Source organism: Heliangelus exortis, chromosome Z (genome assembly GCF_036169615.1).
Source record: "Heliangelus exortis chromosome Z, bHelExo1.hap1, whole genome shotgun sequence".
NCBI lineage: Eukaryota > Metazoa > Chordata > Aves > Apodiformes > Trochilidae > Heliangelus > Heliangelus exortis.
Window position 1 is genome coordinate 34,443,674 of NC_092454.1, and position 15,945 is coordinate 34,459,618.

A 15,945-nucleotide genomic window follows, 5' to 3' on the forward strand; every position below is an offset into this window, starting at 1 on the left:
GTTTGGCGGGACAGCGGGCCGTCCCAGCCGGGCTCGGACGTCCCGCCATCCCGGGAGCCTGGATTCCGCGGCCCCGGGAGGCTCCTGAGACTCAGGCGCGATCCCGTTACCGGCTCCTCTCAGGTTTGGAGTAAAAGGTGCACCTCGAGACACGGCAAGCATAGAAAATGTGCGGGTCCGCTCTCAAAATAACCCCTCCGGCGGCAAGCCGTCCGATGCGGTCGGTGTGCGGGCACCCGGGTGTTTCTGCAGCTTTGGCACGCACCTGGCTCATGCTCCTACGAGTGTGAATAATGAATTGCGTTCCTTCCACCCCCCTTGTTTTTCTTACCCTGTCTCTTGTTTAAAAAAAAAAATTTTTTTAATAGGATCTTAAAAAGAAGGAATGTTAGCACATTAAAATAGTGCTTTTTAAGGGATGAAAATAATGCACCAGGATAAATAAAAGCATCAGTCGATCAAAATACAATTTGAGTCTGTAACTAGTGAGTTTATATAGCTGTTTCTGGTCCCCGTGTACTTCAGGAGTCTGATTTTAGTCTTATGCTTTGCTTATTTGTTTTACTTCTGTTCAGTGAATAAATTGAGGGGAGTTGGGAGAGGGGGTATCAATATCAGGTAGTTTCTCAATTGGCCAAGTTCTCAGACAAAACAATAAAAGTAAACGCAAAACCTCTTTGCAGCCACAAGATAACTGTTTAAAGCTGTTTGCTTTCAACAAAGTTGAGTTTTGGGGGCTAAGCTGACAAGTTTTGCCAGCTTTTTAAAAGACAATGTTTGGGAGCTTAGCAAGCAGAAAGTTCAGCAAGATTTCCCTTGCACTGCAAAGATTCTTAGAATTAGCAAGAAAAAGAAAAACAAACAAAAAAGCAGACTAAACAAAAATAACCAAAAAAACAACAAACAAAACGTTTTGGGATCCAGAAGGGCTTGGTACATGCGGGGCTTTGAATGCTCATGCAAGACAGCAGTAAGGAACAGCAGTTCCTTGATATTCATGGTTGTGCTAATGTACAGTGCATGTGCTGTAAGAACGAATACACAGAAAGCTCCATAAGGAACCAGGGCATGTAAAATGTATCATTAATAAAAAATATTTAGATAGAAGCTTAAAGATGCAGATTAAAATCAGAGGAATGTTTTATGTGGTAGATTTAAAATCACATCACAGATGCTTTCCCTGTACTTCTGTTACAGAGACCTGTTGCTTCTGAAGTGGAAGAAGTTATAAAGGGTGTTGTGTACATACAACTTTTGGAGAAAAAGGTTTTGTTTGACTAATTTTTGTTGCCTACTCAGGAACAGGAAAATTAGAGGATTGATTTTAAGCATATACCTTATCAACATATTTATTAAGAGGCTCCTATGATACTGTTGCTTTGTATGGCCAAATTATATTCAGATAGAAAATTTGACAACTTCCAGACTTAAACTTGAGTCTGCTAGCATAAAAATTAATAGAGGCAAAGTCAATTTATTAGTTTATTTAACAGTTTCTAATGTAGTTGCATTTATATCAGGTAATTTTGAACAGTGTCGTGGTGTTTATATGTTAATGAGGAAATGTCATACTTCAGCAGGAAATTATTATTTGTTATAAAAAGTGGTAAACTTTTTTTCTTACTTGCAGACAACTGTGGATGAGTTGATCACAGGAGTGGAAACAGATTTCTTGTTGACTATGTGAATACTGACTGGGGAGCACAGGAATGGAACCTGGAATGGAGGAGATCCCAGTTAAAGTTGCAGTTCGAATCAGACCTCTGCTTTCCAGAGAAATACTTCATAACCACCAAGTGTGTGTGAGATTAGTCCCACACAGTCAACAAATTATCATTGGGAAGGATCGTGTCTTCACTTTTGATTTTGTATTTGGCAAAAACTCAACCCAAGAGGAAGTTTATACTGTCTGCATTAAGCCTCTTCTAGTGTCTTTGGTTGAGGGATACAATGCTACAGTGTTTGCATATGGACAGACAGGTTCTGGGAAGACTTACACCATCGGAGGTGGCCACGTTGGTAGGTTTTAGGAAGTTTTTCTTTTTTTATTTCAGCTCGTGAACTGCATTTGTGCTAGTTAAGCATTTAATACATAGCAGATGAAGCTGCAGAAACTTTAAGGGATTATGAAAAAAGGTATAGTAAAATAAAAAATCCTTCCAAAGTTTACATATTAATTAAACTGTTCTAAAGAAAAATTCTCCATAAGTGGGGCCAAAGTATCTAAGCAGAAAAGAGTTTATAAAGTACTCATTCTCAATCACCATTTTAACATGCAAATTAAAGTAAAATGCAGTGTTTTGCAGATGTTTGCTACCTTTATCTTATATTGAAAGTGTCTGCTTTAGACAATAACTTGTTGCTTGCTCACACTTTGGTTTTTCCTTTTTTATTAAGAGATGTATGCCTATGGTATCATAGAAATTTATTATTTAAATCTTCCAAATGAGTATATATATTCTTTCAAAACTCTTGGTAGGTATCAAAATCTTTCTTTTATTTAGAATCACAGAATCATTTAGGTTGGAAAAGACCCTTAAAACCATGCATCCATTAATCTAGCACACTGCAAGGTCTGCCAACTGAACCATGTCCCTAAGCATCATATCTACATGTGTTTTACATACTTACAGGGATAGTGACAGTGTCTTCCTTGGGCAGCCTGTTCCAGTGTCTGACAACCCTTTCAGTGGATAAATTTTTCCCAATATCCGGTCTGAATGTTTCCTGGTACAACTTGAGGCCATTTCCTCCTGTAGCTTGTTACTCAGAAGAAAAGATCAGCTCCCACCTCACTACAGCCTCCCTTCAGGTAGCTGTAGAGAGAGAGAGAAGGTCTCTCCTCAGACTACTTTTCTTCAGGCTAAACAGCCCCAGCTCATAAAATCTGTTCTCCAGCACCTCAATGTCCTTCCTCTAGTCAGGTGCCCAGAGCTGAACACAGTACTTGAGGTGCAGCCTCACCAGTGACAAGCAGAGGGACACAATCACTTCATTACTCCTGCTGGCCACATTATTGCTGATACAAGCCAGGATGCTGTTGGCTGCCTGGGCACACTGCTGGCTCACATTCAGCCAGCTGTCGACCAGTACCCCCAGGTCCTCTGGGCAGCTTTCCAGCAACGCTTCCCAAAGCTTTGCTGTATTTTTTTCTTGGGGTTGTTGTGACTTAGGTGCAAGACCTGGTGCTTACCCTTGCTGGAGCTCATACAACTGGCTTCTTAATTCTGCCTCCTGTCATAACTTGTATTTCCATCAGTAGTAATTTAGTGTTCGTGGAAGTACCATTGCCAGCCAAATTCTTTAGGTAATGAATATCACATCTAAATCTGTTCATAGGTCAGCAATTTTATATGTCTGTTTACAAAACTTATAGTTAGATGTAAGCAACCTTTTTTACCTTTTTTTTTTTTTTTTTTTGAAAGCAAAAATTCCTTGATAACTTTTACAGACAAAGTTATTTTTATATTCTTGAATAAGGAACACAGGTTATTTATGGAAGCATTGCCCTAATCTGAATGTTCAAAAAAGAAATTTAAAAAGTTTGGCATTGGTGTTCCATACCTACTTTGAAAAAATCTGAAATTACTGTAAATGTTGGTTATATATAATTTCTCACCAAATTACTAATGGTCTTTGCTGTATTTCAGTGGAATTTCTAGTTTCTCAAACCCTTGAGATATTCATGCCAACCATAACTCTGGGGAGTACAGATTTAAGACAGATTCCATATTTTTCATAAATTTAGTGACTATACCTTTTGGTAATTTAGAACTTAACTTTGAATCCTATTAATGTATGGAAACAAATATTCTGAACCCCAGAAAAACAAGTATTTTAAAAAGTCCTTGGGAACATCATCCCTTCAGGTTTCTTAGTATAATGAGTTGGAAATCTCACGGACTTCTCTCAATCTTCAGTCTTTGTAATTTATGCAGCAGAAAGTCTGCATGCTTCTGTGACATCTTTGCTTGTATTTTAGCATCAGTTGCAGAGGATGAAAAGGGCATAATCCCACGGGCTATTCAGGAATTGTTTCAGCGTATTTCTGAAAACCGTAACGTTGAATTCCATGTGAAAGTCTCATATATAGAGGTTTACAAGGAAGAACTTCGCGATTTACTGGAGTTAGAGACATCTGTGAAAGAATTACATATCCGAGAAGATGAAAAAGGAAATACAGGTAGGATTTGGTGTGTTTATCTTCAGTTGTATGCCTAAGTTACCTTCTAACAAAAAAACCTTATTTTATGAATACTAGAAAAAAGCTTTCAGATTATAAACTCAGTTTAGTTGATTTGAAGCAGTGTGGGGTTTAGTTGCCTGTGAACAATATAGATGTTCCATCAGAAATGGCAACAAATGATAAAGTAGAAATACAGTTATTACTTCTGCAAATTCTGTCTAGAAACATGAGCTGATGTTGCTTATACTTTTTCCAGACATCATTAAATTGTATATGGCAATGTGTAAATAGATAAAGTAGTATATTATGTGTAAGATAATTATTATATTATGTTATATTATGTTTAGATACTGTTCCAAGTGCTGTGAGACAATACACTACTGAACATCTGCACATTTCAGATGTGTTGTTCATCATGATTTTCATGTATCGATGCTTTGTTTTTCTGTAGCTGTATGCTATGACCTCATAGGAATGCAGACTTGTATTTTCTCTAATGTGTGCTTTAGTTTTACTATTCCTAATTGCTATAAACTCTTGCAAAAAGTTTATAATTAATTGAATTATTTTACTTTCTTTGGTTTGGTGTTTGAAGTGATTGTTGGTGCTAAGGAATTCCAAGTAGAATGTGCAGACGAAGTGATAAGCCTGTTGGAAAGTGGCAATGCAGCTCGTCACACAGGCACAACACAAATGAATGAACACTCTAGTAGATCTCATGCCATTTTCACCATCAGTATTTGTCAAAAGCAGTCCACAGAAAGTCAAGGAAATACTGATGCTGCACAGGATTCATCTTGGAAATCAGTTCAGGTGATTGCTTCAAAGTTTCATTTTGTGGACTTGGCAGGATCAGAGAGAGTAACAAAGACTGGAAATACTGGTGAACGCTTCAAAGAATCAATTCAGATCAACAGTGGTCTCTTGGCCTTGGGAAATGTCATCAGTGCCCTTGGAGACCCAAAAAGAAAAAGTGTACATATTCCATACAGGGATGCTAAAATCACTCGTATCCTGAAAGACTCTCTTGGAGGAAATGCTAAGACTGTCATGATAACATGTGTAAGTCCATCCTCATCAGACTTTGACGAATCTTTAAATTCTCTCAAATATGCCAACAGAGCAAAAAATATCAGAAATAAACCAATTGTAAATTACAACCCTGATCAAGACCGGATTGATGAAATGGAACTTGAAATCAGATTGCTTCGAGAAGCTCTGCAGAACCAGCAAGTCAGTAATCATTGTTCACGTGACTTAAATCAAGAAAGAATTCATATCAGTTCACTGGAGGAGCAGCTCACCCAGCTTCAGTTTCAATGTTTCAGTTACAAAAGTTGTGTAGATGAAGCTTTCTCATTTCTGGTTGATTTGAACAATGATGTCAGCTTGAAAAGAAGCCAGCGGGAAAAGTTGCAGAGCTGGATCACTATGGCACAAGAAGTAAGGAAGGAAGCTGTCACCATGCAGGAAAATGACACAGGGACTGTGACTGGCCAGGCACCACATCACATTACAGATCCTCAGCTAAAGAGGGAACTAAATAAATACCAGGTATTTAATTATAAGTTGATCATTTAAATAACTCTGTGAAAGAACAGTCTGCTAAATCTTGAATTCAGTTTCAAAAGATGTAAAACCATGACACTTATCAGTATGTAACTTGACAATTTAAATTAATGCACAATTTTGTTTAACTTTGTCTAATTCATGGAATGTAACTTTATTTCAATAGATGATTGAATAGAAACCCATCTTATTCTTGATAGATAAAGGTAATGTTATGTTTTAACCAGTCTCTTCTTCCACTTCATTTACTTACTGAACAATTCCTATTTTGACCCACAAGTTTTCTTGCTTTTACTATTCCTTTACTCTTCCCCAGTCTGACTGGAGTTGGAGGAGGGAAATGAGAAAGGATCTGTGAATGCTTAGCTGCCTACTGGGGTTAACCCACAGAGTCCTTGGCACTCAACATAGGTCTCATGGCCTTTGAGATAATAACAAGTGTGATAAGCTTGTTTGATAAGCTTAAACTTCAGTTATATCTGTTAAGTTGTTACTTGAGTGGCTGTTGCAGATCATGATGCATATCATATTTGCTTAGATTGATTTATGTGTTTCCTTGAATATTCCAATTCTTGATTCCTTCATAGCTGTACATGACTCTAGGAATCTTTAATGATTCTTTCCAGATTTTAGTTTACTGTGCTTTTTCTTGGTTCTTTTTTCCTTTGGCTGGGAGACCTATGAAACAACCACTGGGCTTCAGCCTTATCTGATATTTGTGTCTGAGATTCTTTCTGATACTCACACAATGGACTTATGCCCATGTGGGCTTGAACCCCACACATTCTACTATGTTGGTCTGTAGTAGGATCACACTTGTGACTAGTCCTTGTAGCATAGCCTGGGCAAGAGAGAGATGCATGGGCTCCTTTCACAGTGTAAAGACTTGCAATTACAGAAGTCAGGATTTGGAATAGGGGGGTCCTCCCTCTGGCCAAGCAGAATAAAAGGGCAATTGGATTTACTCTGGTTTTGGTAGACACCAGTGCACAGTGTACTCCAATGCCATCAGAATACAAAGGGGCAGAACTAATCTGTGTTTCTGGAGTGACATGGAAATCTCAGGTGTTGTCTGTGTCAGAAGCTGAGGTGAGCCCAACAGAAAACAAGTGGCAGAAGCATCCTATCATCACAGGTCCAGAGTTCACGCATATCCTTTCCGTTGACATGCTCAAAAGAGAGTACTTCAGAGATCCAAAGAGGTACCACTGGGCTTCTGATGTAGCCACTGCAAGCTCAGAGAAAATTTAACAGCTACTTACCTTGCCTGGCCTCTTGGACTGCCCTTCCATTGTGTGGTTGCTGGGTGTTGAAGAACACCAAATGCCAATTCCTATTATGCTGGAGCACTGGCATCAACATTGTCCCGACTGAGACTCCCTCATTCCCATCTAGGAGCTGATTAATCTGATTATCAAGACTCACTTGCCCTTTGGTTGTCCAATATGTCCAGTGCATAAGTCTGATACAGGATGGAGACTTACCATGGAGTATTATGACCTGAATGAAGTCACACACTAAGTGCTGTCGTACCAGACATAGTAGAACTCCACTTAGAACAGGAGTCAAAGGCAGCCAAGTAATACTCCAAAACTGATACTGCCAATGCATTTTTCTCAATCCCTTTTTCAGCAGAGTGCAGGTTACAGTTAAATTTGGTGTGGAAATATGTCCAATCTGGAATCAGCTGCCACAGAGGAGTGGAAGCACAGCCCTACCATTTGCCACAGCCTGTTCCAGACCACTGCAACAGGGGAAAGCCCTGGAAAGCTTTTAGTGCATTGATGACATCACTCTGTAGAGCAGTACAGCTGAGGAAGTGTTTGAAAAAGGCAAAGAAAATCCAGATTCTTCTGAAAGCTGATATTGCCATAAGACAAACCAAGGTCAGAGGACCTTTACGAAAAATCTAATTTTGGGGCAAGATGGGCATCATCACATCCTAGCAGATGTGATCAATAGGGTAACAGCCATTTCCCCAGTAGTTAATAAAAGGGAAACCCAACCATTTCTAGATACTGTGGGATTCTGGAGAATGCATATTCAAGGTTAAAGCCAACTTGAAAGTCCTCTCTATTGAGTTACCTGAAAGAAGACCTGTTTTCAACAGGATCTGCAAGCAGCAGCAGACATTTGAACAGATCAGTCAGGAAATTGTTTGTGTCGTAGCCCTAGGGCCAGTCCAGACACGACCAAGAATGAGGAATTCTGGAAATGATCATGGACTGACCAGAAAACAGGGACTCTGAAACATTGCCAATGGAAGTGACTCATACTAAAGAGGCCCCAGTATATAATAAATTACCACAAATAAGAAAAAAAATGCTTTATTTACTCATGTCCTGTCATATTGTGGGAAACCACTGTAGGTGGAAAAATGCAGTGTGGAGTCCCACATGACAAATGGTACACACTACTAAAGGGAAACATAAAAGGAGTCAATGTACAGAAGTGAATGCCACCTAACTGGCCCTGAGGTATTGATGAATAAGAAAAGAGGACAGCACTGTGCCCATATCATCACCTAGAACAGCATATGGTACCCATACTACTACCTAAAATACTGTCCTGGGCCTTGAAAAGCAAGTTGTGTGGTGACATGGTATCCCAGGATGCACAGAGTCAGACAACAGGACTTAGCTCTGAAACAAGCTCCTAGGATCAAGAAAAAGGGCATCTATTGGCAGTATTACATTCCCTGTTATGCACCAGCCTCTGGAAAGATGGAGCAATAAAATGGGCTGTTAAAAACTGTATTGAAAGCAATGGGCAGTGGGATGTGAATTTAATAGAAGCTACTTGGCTAATTAATGCTGGAGGTTTACTTATCCCACCCGAACCTGCTGAAACAAAACCTCTCTGTATTAGAGAATGAGATAAGGTCCCTAAGGCACATGTAGAGAACCAGCTGGGAAAGACAGCATGAGTTGTTCCTCCCTTGGGAAAAGGCAAACCTGTTTGTGGTCAGGCTCTGAGCTTTTGCTCAAGGACCCAGGTACACTAGGTGGGTCGTGTGGGAGGATAGGGAAATTTGATGTGTACTTCAAGAGATTTAACCTTGGGGGAAAATATCCCATTATTTGAGTTGTATATTTTAGCATGAGATGGAGCTAATTTTTTTCGTAGCAGCTCATAGGCTGTTGTGGTTTAGATTTGTGATCAGTACAGTGCTGATAACACACCAGTGTTTTAGGTCTTGCTGAACACAAGCACATCCTCAAGGCTGCCTCTGTTTCTCCCTCTGCCAACCCAGTGAACAGATTGGGTGATGCACCCAGGGGCAGGGGAAGCACAACCAGGAAGATGACCCAACCAACCAAATTGATATTTCATGTTGTATCACATGTTCAGGAATAAAAAGGGAGAGGAAGAGAGTCTCAGTATGTTAGCCGTCTTTTGCTCAGGAACTGGCTGGGCATCAGTCTACCTGTGGGAGGTGGTGAGTTGAGTGGTTTTGCAGTAAATGTTTTTCATTAGTTGTTTTTTTTTTCTTTCTTCCCCCACTTTACCTTTATTGCTATCTCTACCCAGAAGTTTTCTTGTTTTTACTCTTCCGCCAATCCTACTGGAGTTGAGGGGGAGTGGGAAAAGTGGTGGGATAATCTTGTCAACTACATTTAGTAGAAACATTTGTATTGGTACATAAACTTTGGAAAAAGTTTTGTTCTCTGAAGACATATCAGGTTTTTGAGTACATTCTTAAAAGCTGCTAGGAGTTGTCTTGGAAGAAAGATCTAAGTAAGTTAGTTGTATAGTAGTATCCATTTTTAGAGCAATAAGACATGATATTTCCACGCTTTGTATTTGGTTTTTACAGGTTTTCTGGAAGAGTAACAACTCTTGCCACTCTCTTTCAATTGATGTTTGATTCCTTATCTATAAGAACATATGAAGAAGCATTCTTACGGTTTCTTTAATCTTTAGGCTATTGTCAGAGCTGAAGGACAGCTGTCCTTATTTATTCATTTGAGAAGTGTTTATGGTTGATACTGAGTCCTTGTGGCTACATCTCACAACAGCCTACAGAGAATAATCGAATTTGTATAGCTACTTCAATAAAGTAGCTTTGGTTGTGGGTTTATTCCTGTATTATTCTCTTTGAAAGAAAGAAACTTGTCAAAAGAAATACCTGGTAGAAACCCCAGATAACCACTTTGACAGCTGACCATGTACATACTTCAAACTTTGCAGTTTTGATTACATCTTTTAAGAAAAAATTAGGTCTTGGGTTTTTTTTATAATTTTCCAACTATAAGAATAATAGAGTCCTTTTTTACTCAGCTGAACTTTTATTTTATTATGTAGCAGGCAGTAGTGATGGATGAAGACATAATTAGCCAGAAAGATCATGAACTATATGTACTGCAGAACCAGATAAAGACATTGCTACAGGAAAATGAAAAACAACTGGAATCTTTAAAGAAGGCTCAAGAAACCTACAGGTTACAGGTATTTTTTTCCTTTGGTACACATTACATATGTCTGTGTTGAACCATCTTCCCACTGTATGAATGCATTCATTATTTCAAGACAGGTCCCTCAAGATCTTGTGCTTGCTAATGAAATTATAATGGGTGATAATGTGCATAGCATTTCAAGGTTCAGGAGAGTATAAATCGAAGAGTTAATATTCTCCTTCTGTTGCCTGTCATGGACATGACAGATAAATTACTCTTCTCCTTATTCTACTTTTTCTCCTTTTTCCTCTTCTTTGCTGATGACTTGAGGAGAGTCAGTGAGTGAAGGTAAGTATATTCATCATCATCTTTTTGTTCCCTCTGTCACTTTCTTTCTTTTCTCTCATCTCTGGCTAGATTGATTTTTAAATTTTTTTAATTTTTTTTTTTAACTGGTACAGCATAGTGTCCACTTCTTATATGGAGATAATGCTTATATAAACTCTGGGGAATACAAGGTAGGGGTAATGAACAGAAGTAGTCACAGTGTAGGTAAAAGATCATGATTGTTTCACTATCAGAGACATAAGAGGAAGCTTGAGAGCTCTGAAGCACCAGTTCTTAATTCACTAAACTTCCACTTTTATTTAAAACATAGAAAATAGGTAGGGTAATTAAAAGCAAACACATTTGTCAAATATTTTGTTATATTCACACAAATGTGTATCTAATGATACATGATAAAATAGGAACTTTTAAAGTAGCAGGTACTAGATAGATATTAAATGTTTATGCACATATGTATTTATGTTACAGGTGTTATTATTAATACTGTGGAGCTGTATATATGAGGGTATCAGGGACAGAGACTTAAAAGGGTTAAATAAGAGCTTCAAGCAGATTAATTGGCTGTCACTCTTTTCAAAATCATAACAAATATAGTATTTATATGTATTCTATTTCCTGTGACATGGGACTATTATTCTATTCCAACAAAATCTCTATTTGTTGGACAAGGCATTGTCTGTTTTTGTTTGGCAGGAACTTACAGTCTAAGACAGCAAGATAGAAATGGTGAATGAAGATGTATTATGCACATTAGGAGAATGCAAAATATCTTTCATTTAATACTTCTGGTTGACCATCACCAGCTATTCTTCAACTTTCCTGTTGTTAGTAGGCCAGATTTTAAAGATTTTAATTTTTACTTGGAAAAAATTTGAAAGAGAGGGACCTGCAAATGCATATAATCTTGGCTTTATGGATGAATTAGTTTAAGTAAGATAAATAGTTTTGAACAATGTAGAGTGCCTGCTGTAGGAGAAACAGATAAGTAGGTTCTCCAAAATAACATTACCAGCAAAGTTGAGGTTGGGTAGACAAAGAAATAACAGGCTATACAAGGGATACTGGGATCCCTTTAGATGTTTATCAGTACAAATAATCTTTAAAGTAGAATGGCTAAAAGAGGAAGAGGAAGCCTGTATATATGTTAAATTAATTGGAATCTCTCCATGTGTTTCAATTGAACATTTTTGTTGAATTCCATTTTATTTCTCCATAAACAGACATATAAAGCAACTGTGGGCTGATAAGTATGTCATCTACTTCACTATAAATCCCTAGATAAACTTCTGTAACTTGGCTGGGCTAGCTTTTTTCTGGACAAAAATGTCTAAAATTAATTTGAGCTGTGTTAGATTCATGATATGCCATAGAATTTTCAGTTTGTTGCAGAATTTGCCTGTGCAAAGAATTTAGGGTCATTGTGTAATTTACAAGATTCTTGTCCTTTTTAAGGAGTTTAAAAATGGTGAATGTGATAAAGACCTTGTGAGTTATGTTTCAATTTTTTCCCCATGAGAATGAGAAAATGGTGGAACAGCAAATGCTTATTGATCAGCTGAAAGAAAAATTAGAGAAGTTTACAGACGTGAGAACTTTGGACTTCTCAGATGCTTGTGAGCATGGGCCAGCTGTTGTGACACCTGCAAGGCCATACAGTGTCCCACTCACAAAGAGCCTGCTACGCTCTCTTCACCCATCTTCAGGGACAGATACCCGAAAGGTAAGGTCTACACAAATGTTACAGTTTTTTCCTTTACTTTGTAGTGGTTATAGTTAAATGATTATACTTAAAATGACAAATTATGGTGTCTTTCTCAGGTGGTGTTTAGCTTCCCATTGAAGACTCTGGAAAATAATTTTTTGATGTTATGATGTGGTTTTTTTTTGATTTTTTGATGTTTTTTGATATGCTATGCCACAATTTTCTGATTTTGTGCTTAAACTTATCTCTTTCAAGTGCTAAAGCTGTAGTATTCTCTGCTCTTTTCCTGAGGGTTTAAAGGGTTCAAATATGAAGCATTATCAAAAATTAATGATTATTCATACTGATATATTGAATACATTGGATAATGAGTTGCTAACAATACCTTATTTCACAGCTGGAACAAGTGGCCTAAGATCTCCCAAATCCTTTTGTTACAAAGGTGTTATTATTGAAAATCTCTGCAATTTTGATAACAAGCTCAGGTGACAGCAGACTGATAATCAACATATTTTTAAGTATCAGTAAAGAATTGCTATATTGTTGCAAGTGTTTTTAATCATAACTCTTTTTGAGTGTTTTTTGACAGGTGTATACCAGCTCTCCTCTGTCCTCCCTGGCCAAAGTAATGGCAGAATTTCGTGCTCGCAGCCAGATGATACAGAGCAACATAGAAGATCAGGATACAGTCCTGCACTGCCACCTCTCTGATCAGAGTGATGAAGAGGAAGAAAATACAGGCAGCAAAAAGAAAACTTCATTTAAGTAATTTTTCTCTATTCCTTAATTTTTGTTACAGACAAGTTAGCATAACTGAATCACACAGAATTACAGAATTGACACAGTTGGAAAAGACCTCTAATATCATCACATCCAGATGTCAGCATCCCCACTGAATAAAATATATGTATCAATATTTGTATCTCCCACTAGAGCATGTCCTGAAGTGCCTCATCTCCACCTTTTTTAAATACTTCCAGGGACCGTTACTCCACGATCTCCCTGGACAGTCTGTTCTGATGCCTGACAACTCTCAGTAAATAATTTCATCATCAAATCTAGTCTAAACCTTTCCTGGTGCAACTTCAGGCCATTGCCTCTATTCCTATCACTGTTCACTTGAGAGAAGAGGCCAGCACCCACCTCACTAAAGCCTCCTTTCAGGTAGCTGAAGTTGAGAGCAATAAGGTCTCCCCTCAGCCTCCTCTTCTCCAAACTAAACATTCCCAGTTTCCTCAGCCTGCGTTCATAGGGCTTGTACTCTACTGCCTAACCCTGCCATAATGAGACCACTTGTGATGTTATTTATGGTAAATTTATGGGGTCAATCAGGCATATTGCAAAAACATTTTAATAAACACAGTTTTATGATATAATGAAAATCATGTAATTCTTGTTTTGAGGCCAGAATCCACAATGACAATCTGGAGTGGTGGGGAGTATATGGGAAAGAAGGTGCTTATGTGAGTTTGGGATACTTCTCGGTTAAGATCATGTGCTTTCCATGAAGCTGAATGAAAAAAGAAAACTCAGTGTATTTGGAATGTATCATGTTTTTCATTCTTTCTTAGGCATTCCATAAACCAAACATGGACACAAAAACAGGCTTCTCTGTGCTTTCTTCCTGATCTAAGTGACATGAAGCATCAAGTAGACAAGTCTGGTTCATCCGACAAATCAGTGATAGAGACTGACATAAACACAGGTAAAATGGAAGTAATGGGAGTAAATTTTGTTACAGTATTTGTATGTGGAAGAATGTCTGTAGTACATGCAATTACTTTTGCTGGCAAACTATGTGTATTTGATACAATGCTTTTGTTACAGTTCAATGTATGATTTCAAGATAGTCTTCTTCCCCTTTCTGAAAATTATGTCAGTGACCTTAATGTTTAAGTAAACTTATTAGCCAGAAAGCACATCAAAAAGCTGTGTAGATACAAATATTTAGTTCTGTTTCAATGAAAGAAAATAGATGCAACTTATGTTATCATACAGGTACTGAAGTTGTTTCAGGAATATTATTACTCCCTCTTAAGGTCTTGAAATGCTACTGCAAGCCATCCACCTTCTTCCCCTGTTTAGACACATGGCAGGGAAAACAGCACTATTAGTCATTGTGATTCTTTTACTTCATTGGAAGAACTCCATACATACACTGTTCCAGGGCACTGTCTTTCAGATACAGAGTGTATTCCATTTTCAAAATCTCTATTGCTTTATTTCAAGGTGAAGATATTGAGAGCCTCCAGAAAAGTCATGTTCTCAATATGCAGAAGTTAAAGAATTCAGAGTTGAGACTCACTGAGGCCAAGCAGAAAATGAGAGAACTTGCACTTAGTATCAAAATGAAAGAGGAGCTTCTTCAGGAGTTAGTAAGAACAGGTAACTGGCTGCTGTAGGGAAAAGTTAGAATGAAGAAGTTCAGAAACAAAATAAAAGGTACAAAACTTCTGAAGCCCTTCATGTCTTAGTTTTTATGTCGTTATCTTATACAAGAATACTTTTAATAATGTAAATATTCATAAGTTTCACTAATTACTTGCTGTGATTGTACTGAAGGCAGTAAATTCTGATCACAGTGTACTCTGCTATAAAGTCCAATAAAGCTGCAGTGCGCAGAAGAGTTTCCCTTTGTTTAGCATTCAGGTGTCACTTCATTTGGTGACACCAGGTGGTTAATGAAGAATTCAGATTTAAGAGTTCTTCCTTTATCTCTTCGAAATTTCTTTATCTCTTAACCTAAATTCAGAGTTAGAAAGGAACTGTGTGTGTTCCTTTAGGGTTGGAAAATGTCTTAGAAACTACTGGTTTAGCCAGAATGAAGCAATTAATGATTCAACTACAGAATTAATTACTACATTTCAAATTATTATCTGTTTGGGTATGGTATCTTTAAGGTAAGGATGCTGAGCATGTAAGCAGGCAATATGCTTTGAAGATAAGTAAGCTGGAGAAAGAATCTGAGCTTGCCAAAATGGAACTGGATGAAACACAAAGGCAGCTTCAGGAGCTGGAGAGGAAGGAGCTTAGAGACATGCCTGAGAAAGCCAAGTTACAAAAAGAGCTCCAGAAAAAGATTGATGCAGCTAAATTGAAAGTGCAGGTACTTCTGATCTCACCATTAAGAATTGCAAATCTCTGCCTTACTATCATCTCTGAACACTCTCCATGTAAAAATCTCACCAGTTCTAGACACTGGAAACTGGTTGGACTGAAGTAGCTAACAATAAACCTAACACTGCTGTACTCAGAATGTTATTTAACATATATGTGGTTAGATACATAAAGTTTTTTCCTGCTACATAAGAAACCAAGAAAGAGGGAAGTCATAGGAGATGTTTGTGTACCATTGTATATAGTACCACAAAAGAACCTACACTAGACTATTAAAAGTTTATTACCTGCTGTTAAATAGAATAAATGTTTTCTGACAATACTATATAAATTCTAGGTCTCAGCAAATCACTGTGATGGTTTGCAAGGATCAAGCCAAATACAATCACATTTGTTTGTCACTGACCTTTTACTTTTCAGTTCTGCTATGCCTAAGTTTAAATTCTGTGTATGGCAAACTTAGGTGCTCTGTGCATCTTGTTCCTAGAATGGTGGGTCAGACAAGCACTAGTCAGAAAGAAGTAGCTGGCTTATTGACAAGCTCAGGACCAGCATTCTGGCATGGTTATGTCTCTGAACATTTTCCATAGCTGTGATTTCTGTTACATTTTACTGCTTTCATTGTA

At 37.9% G+C, this 15,945-nt stretch overlaps 1 protein-coding gene across 9 annotated transcripts in view; it reads left to right on the top strand.

Annotated features, from left to right (window-relative positions):
* Positions 1-15,945, top strand: part of KIF27 (kinesin family member 27) — a 26,355-nt gene continuing 10,410 nt past the window's right edge. For 6 of the 9 annotated variants that reach the window (XM_071732082.1, XM_071732087.1, XM_071732090.1 and 3 more), the window contains exons 1-10: positions 28-169; positions 1,631-2,019; positions 3,983-4,183; positions 4,782-5,740; positions 10,061-10,204; positions 12,017-12,220; positions 12,792-12,967; positions 13,774-13,907; positions 14,432-14,587; positions 15,103-15,308. In XM_071732082.1, coding sequence (XP_071588183.1) covers positions 1,710-2,019; positions 3,983-4,183; positions 4,782-5,740; positions 10,061-10,204; positions 12,017-12,220; positions 12,792-12,967; positions 13,774-13,907; positions 14,432-14,587; positions 15,103-15,308 — 2,490 coding nt within the window. In that variant the 5' untranslated portion in view covers positions 28-169; positions 1,631-1,709. Of the gene's footprint in view, positions 170-1,630; positions 2,020-3,982; positions 4,184-4,781; positions 5,741-10,060; positions 10,205-12,016; positions 12,221-12,791; positions 12,968-13,773; positions 13,908-14,431; positions 14,588-15,102; positions 15,309-15,945 lie in introns of all 9 variants that reach the window. The other 3 variants (XM_071732084.1, XM_071732086.1, XM_071732085.1) reach the window with 3 other exon arrangements.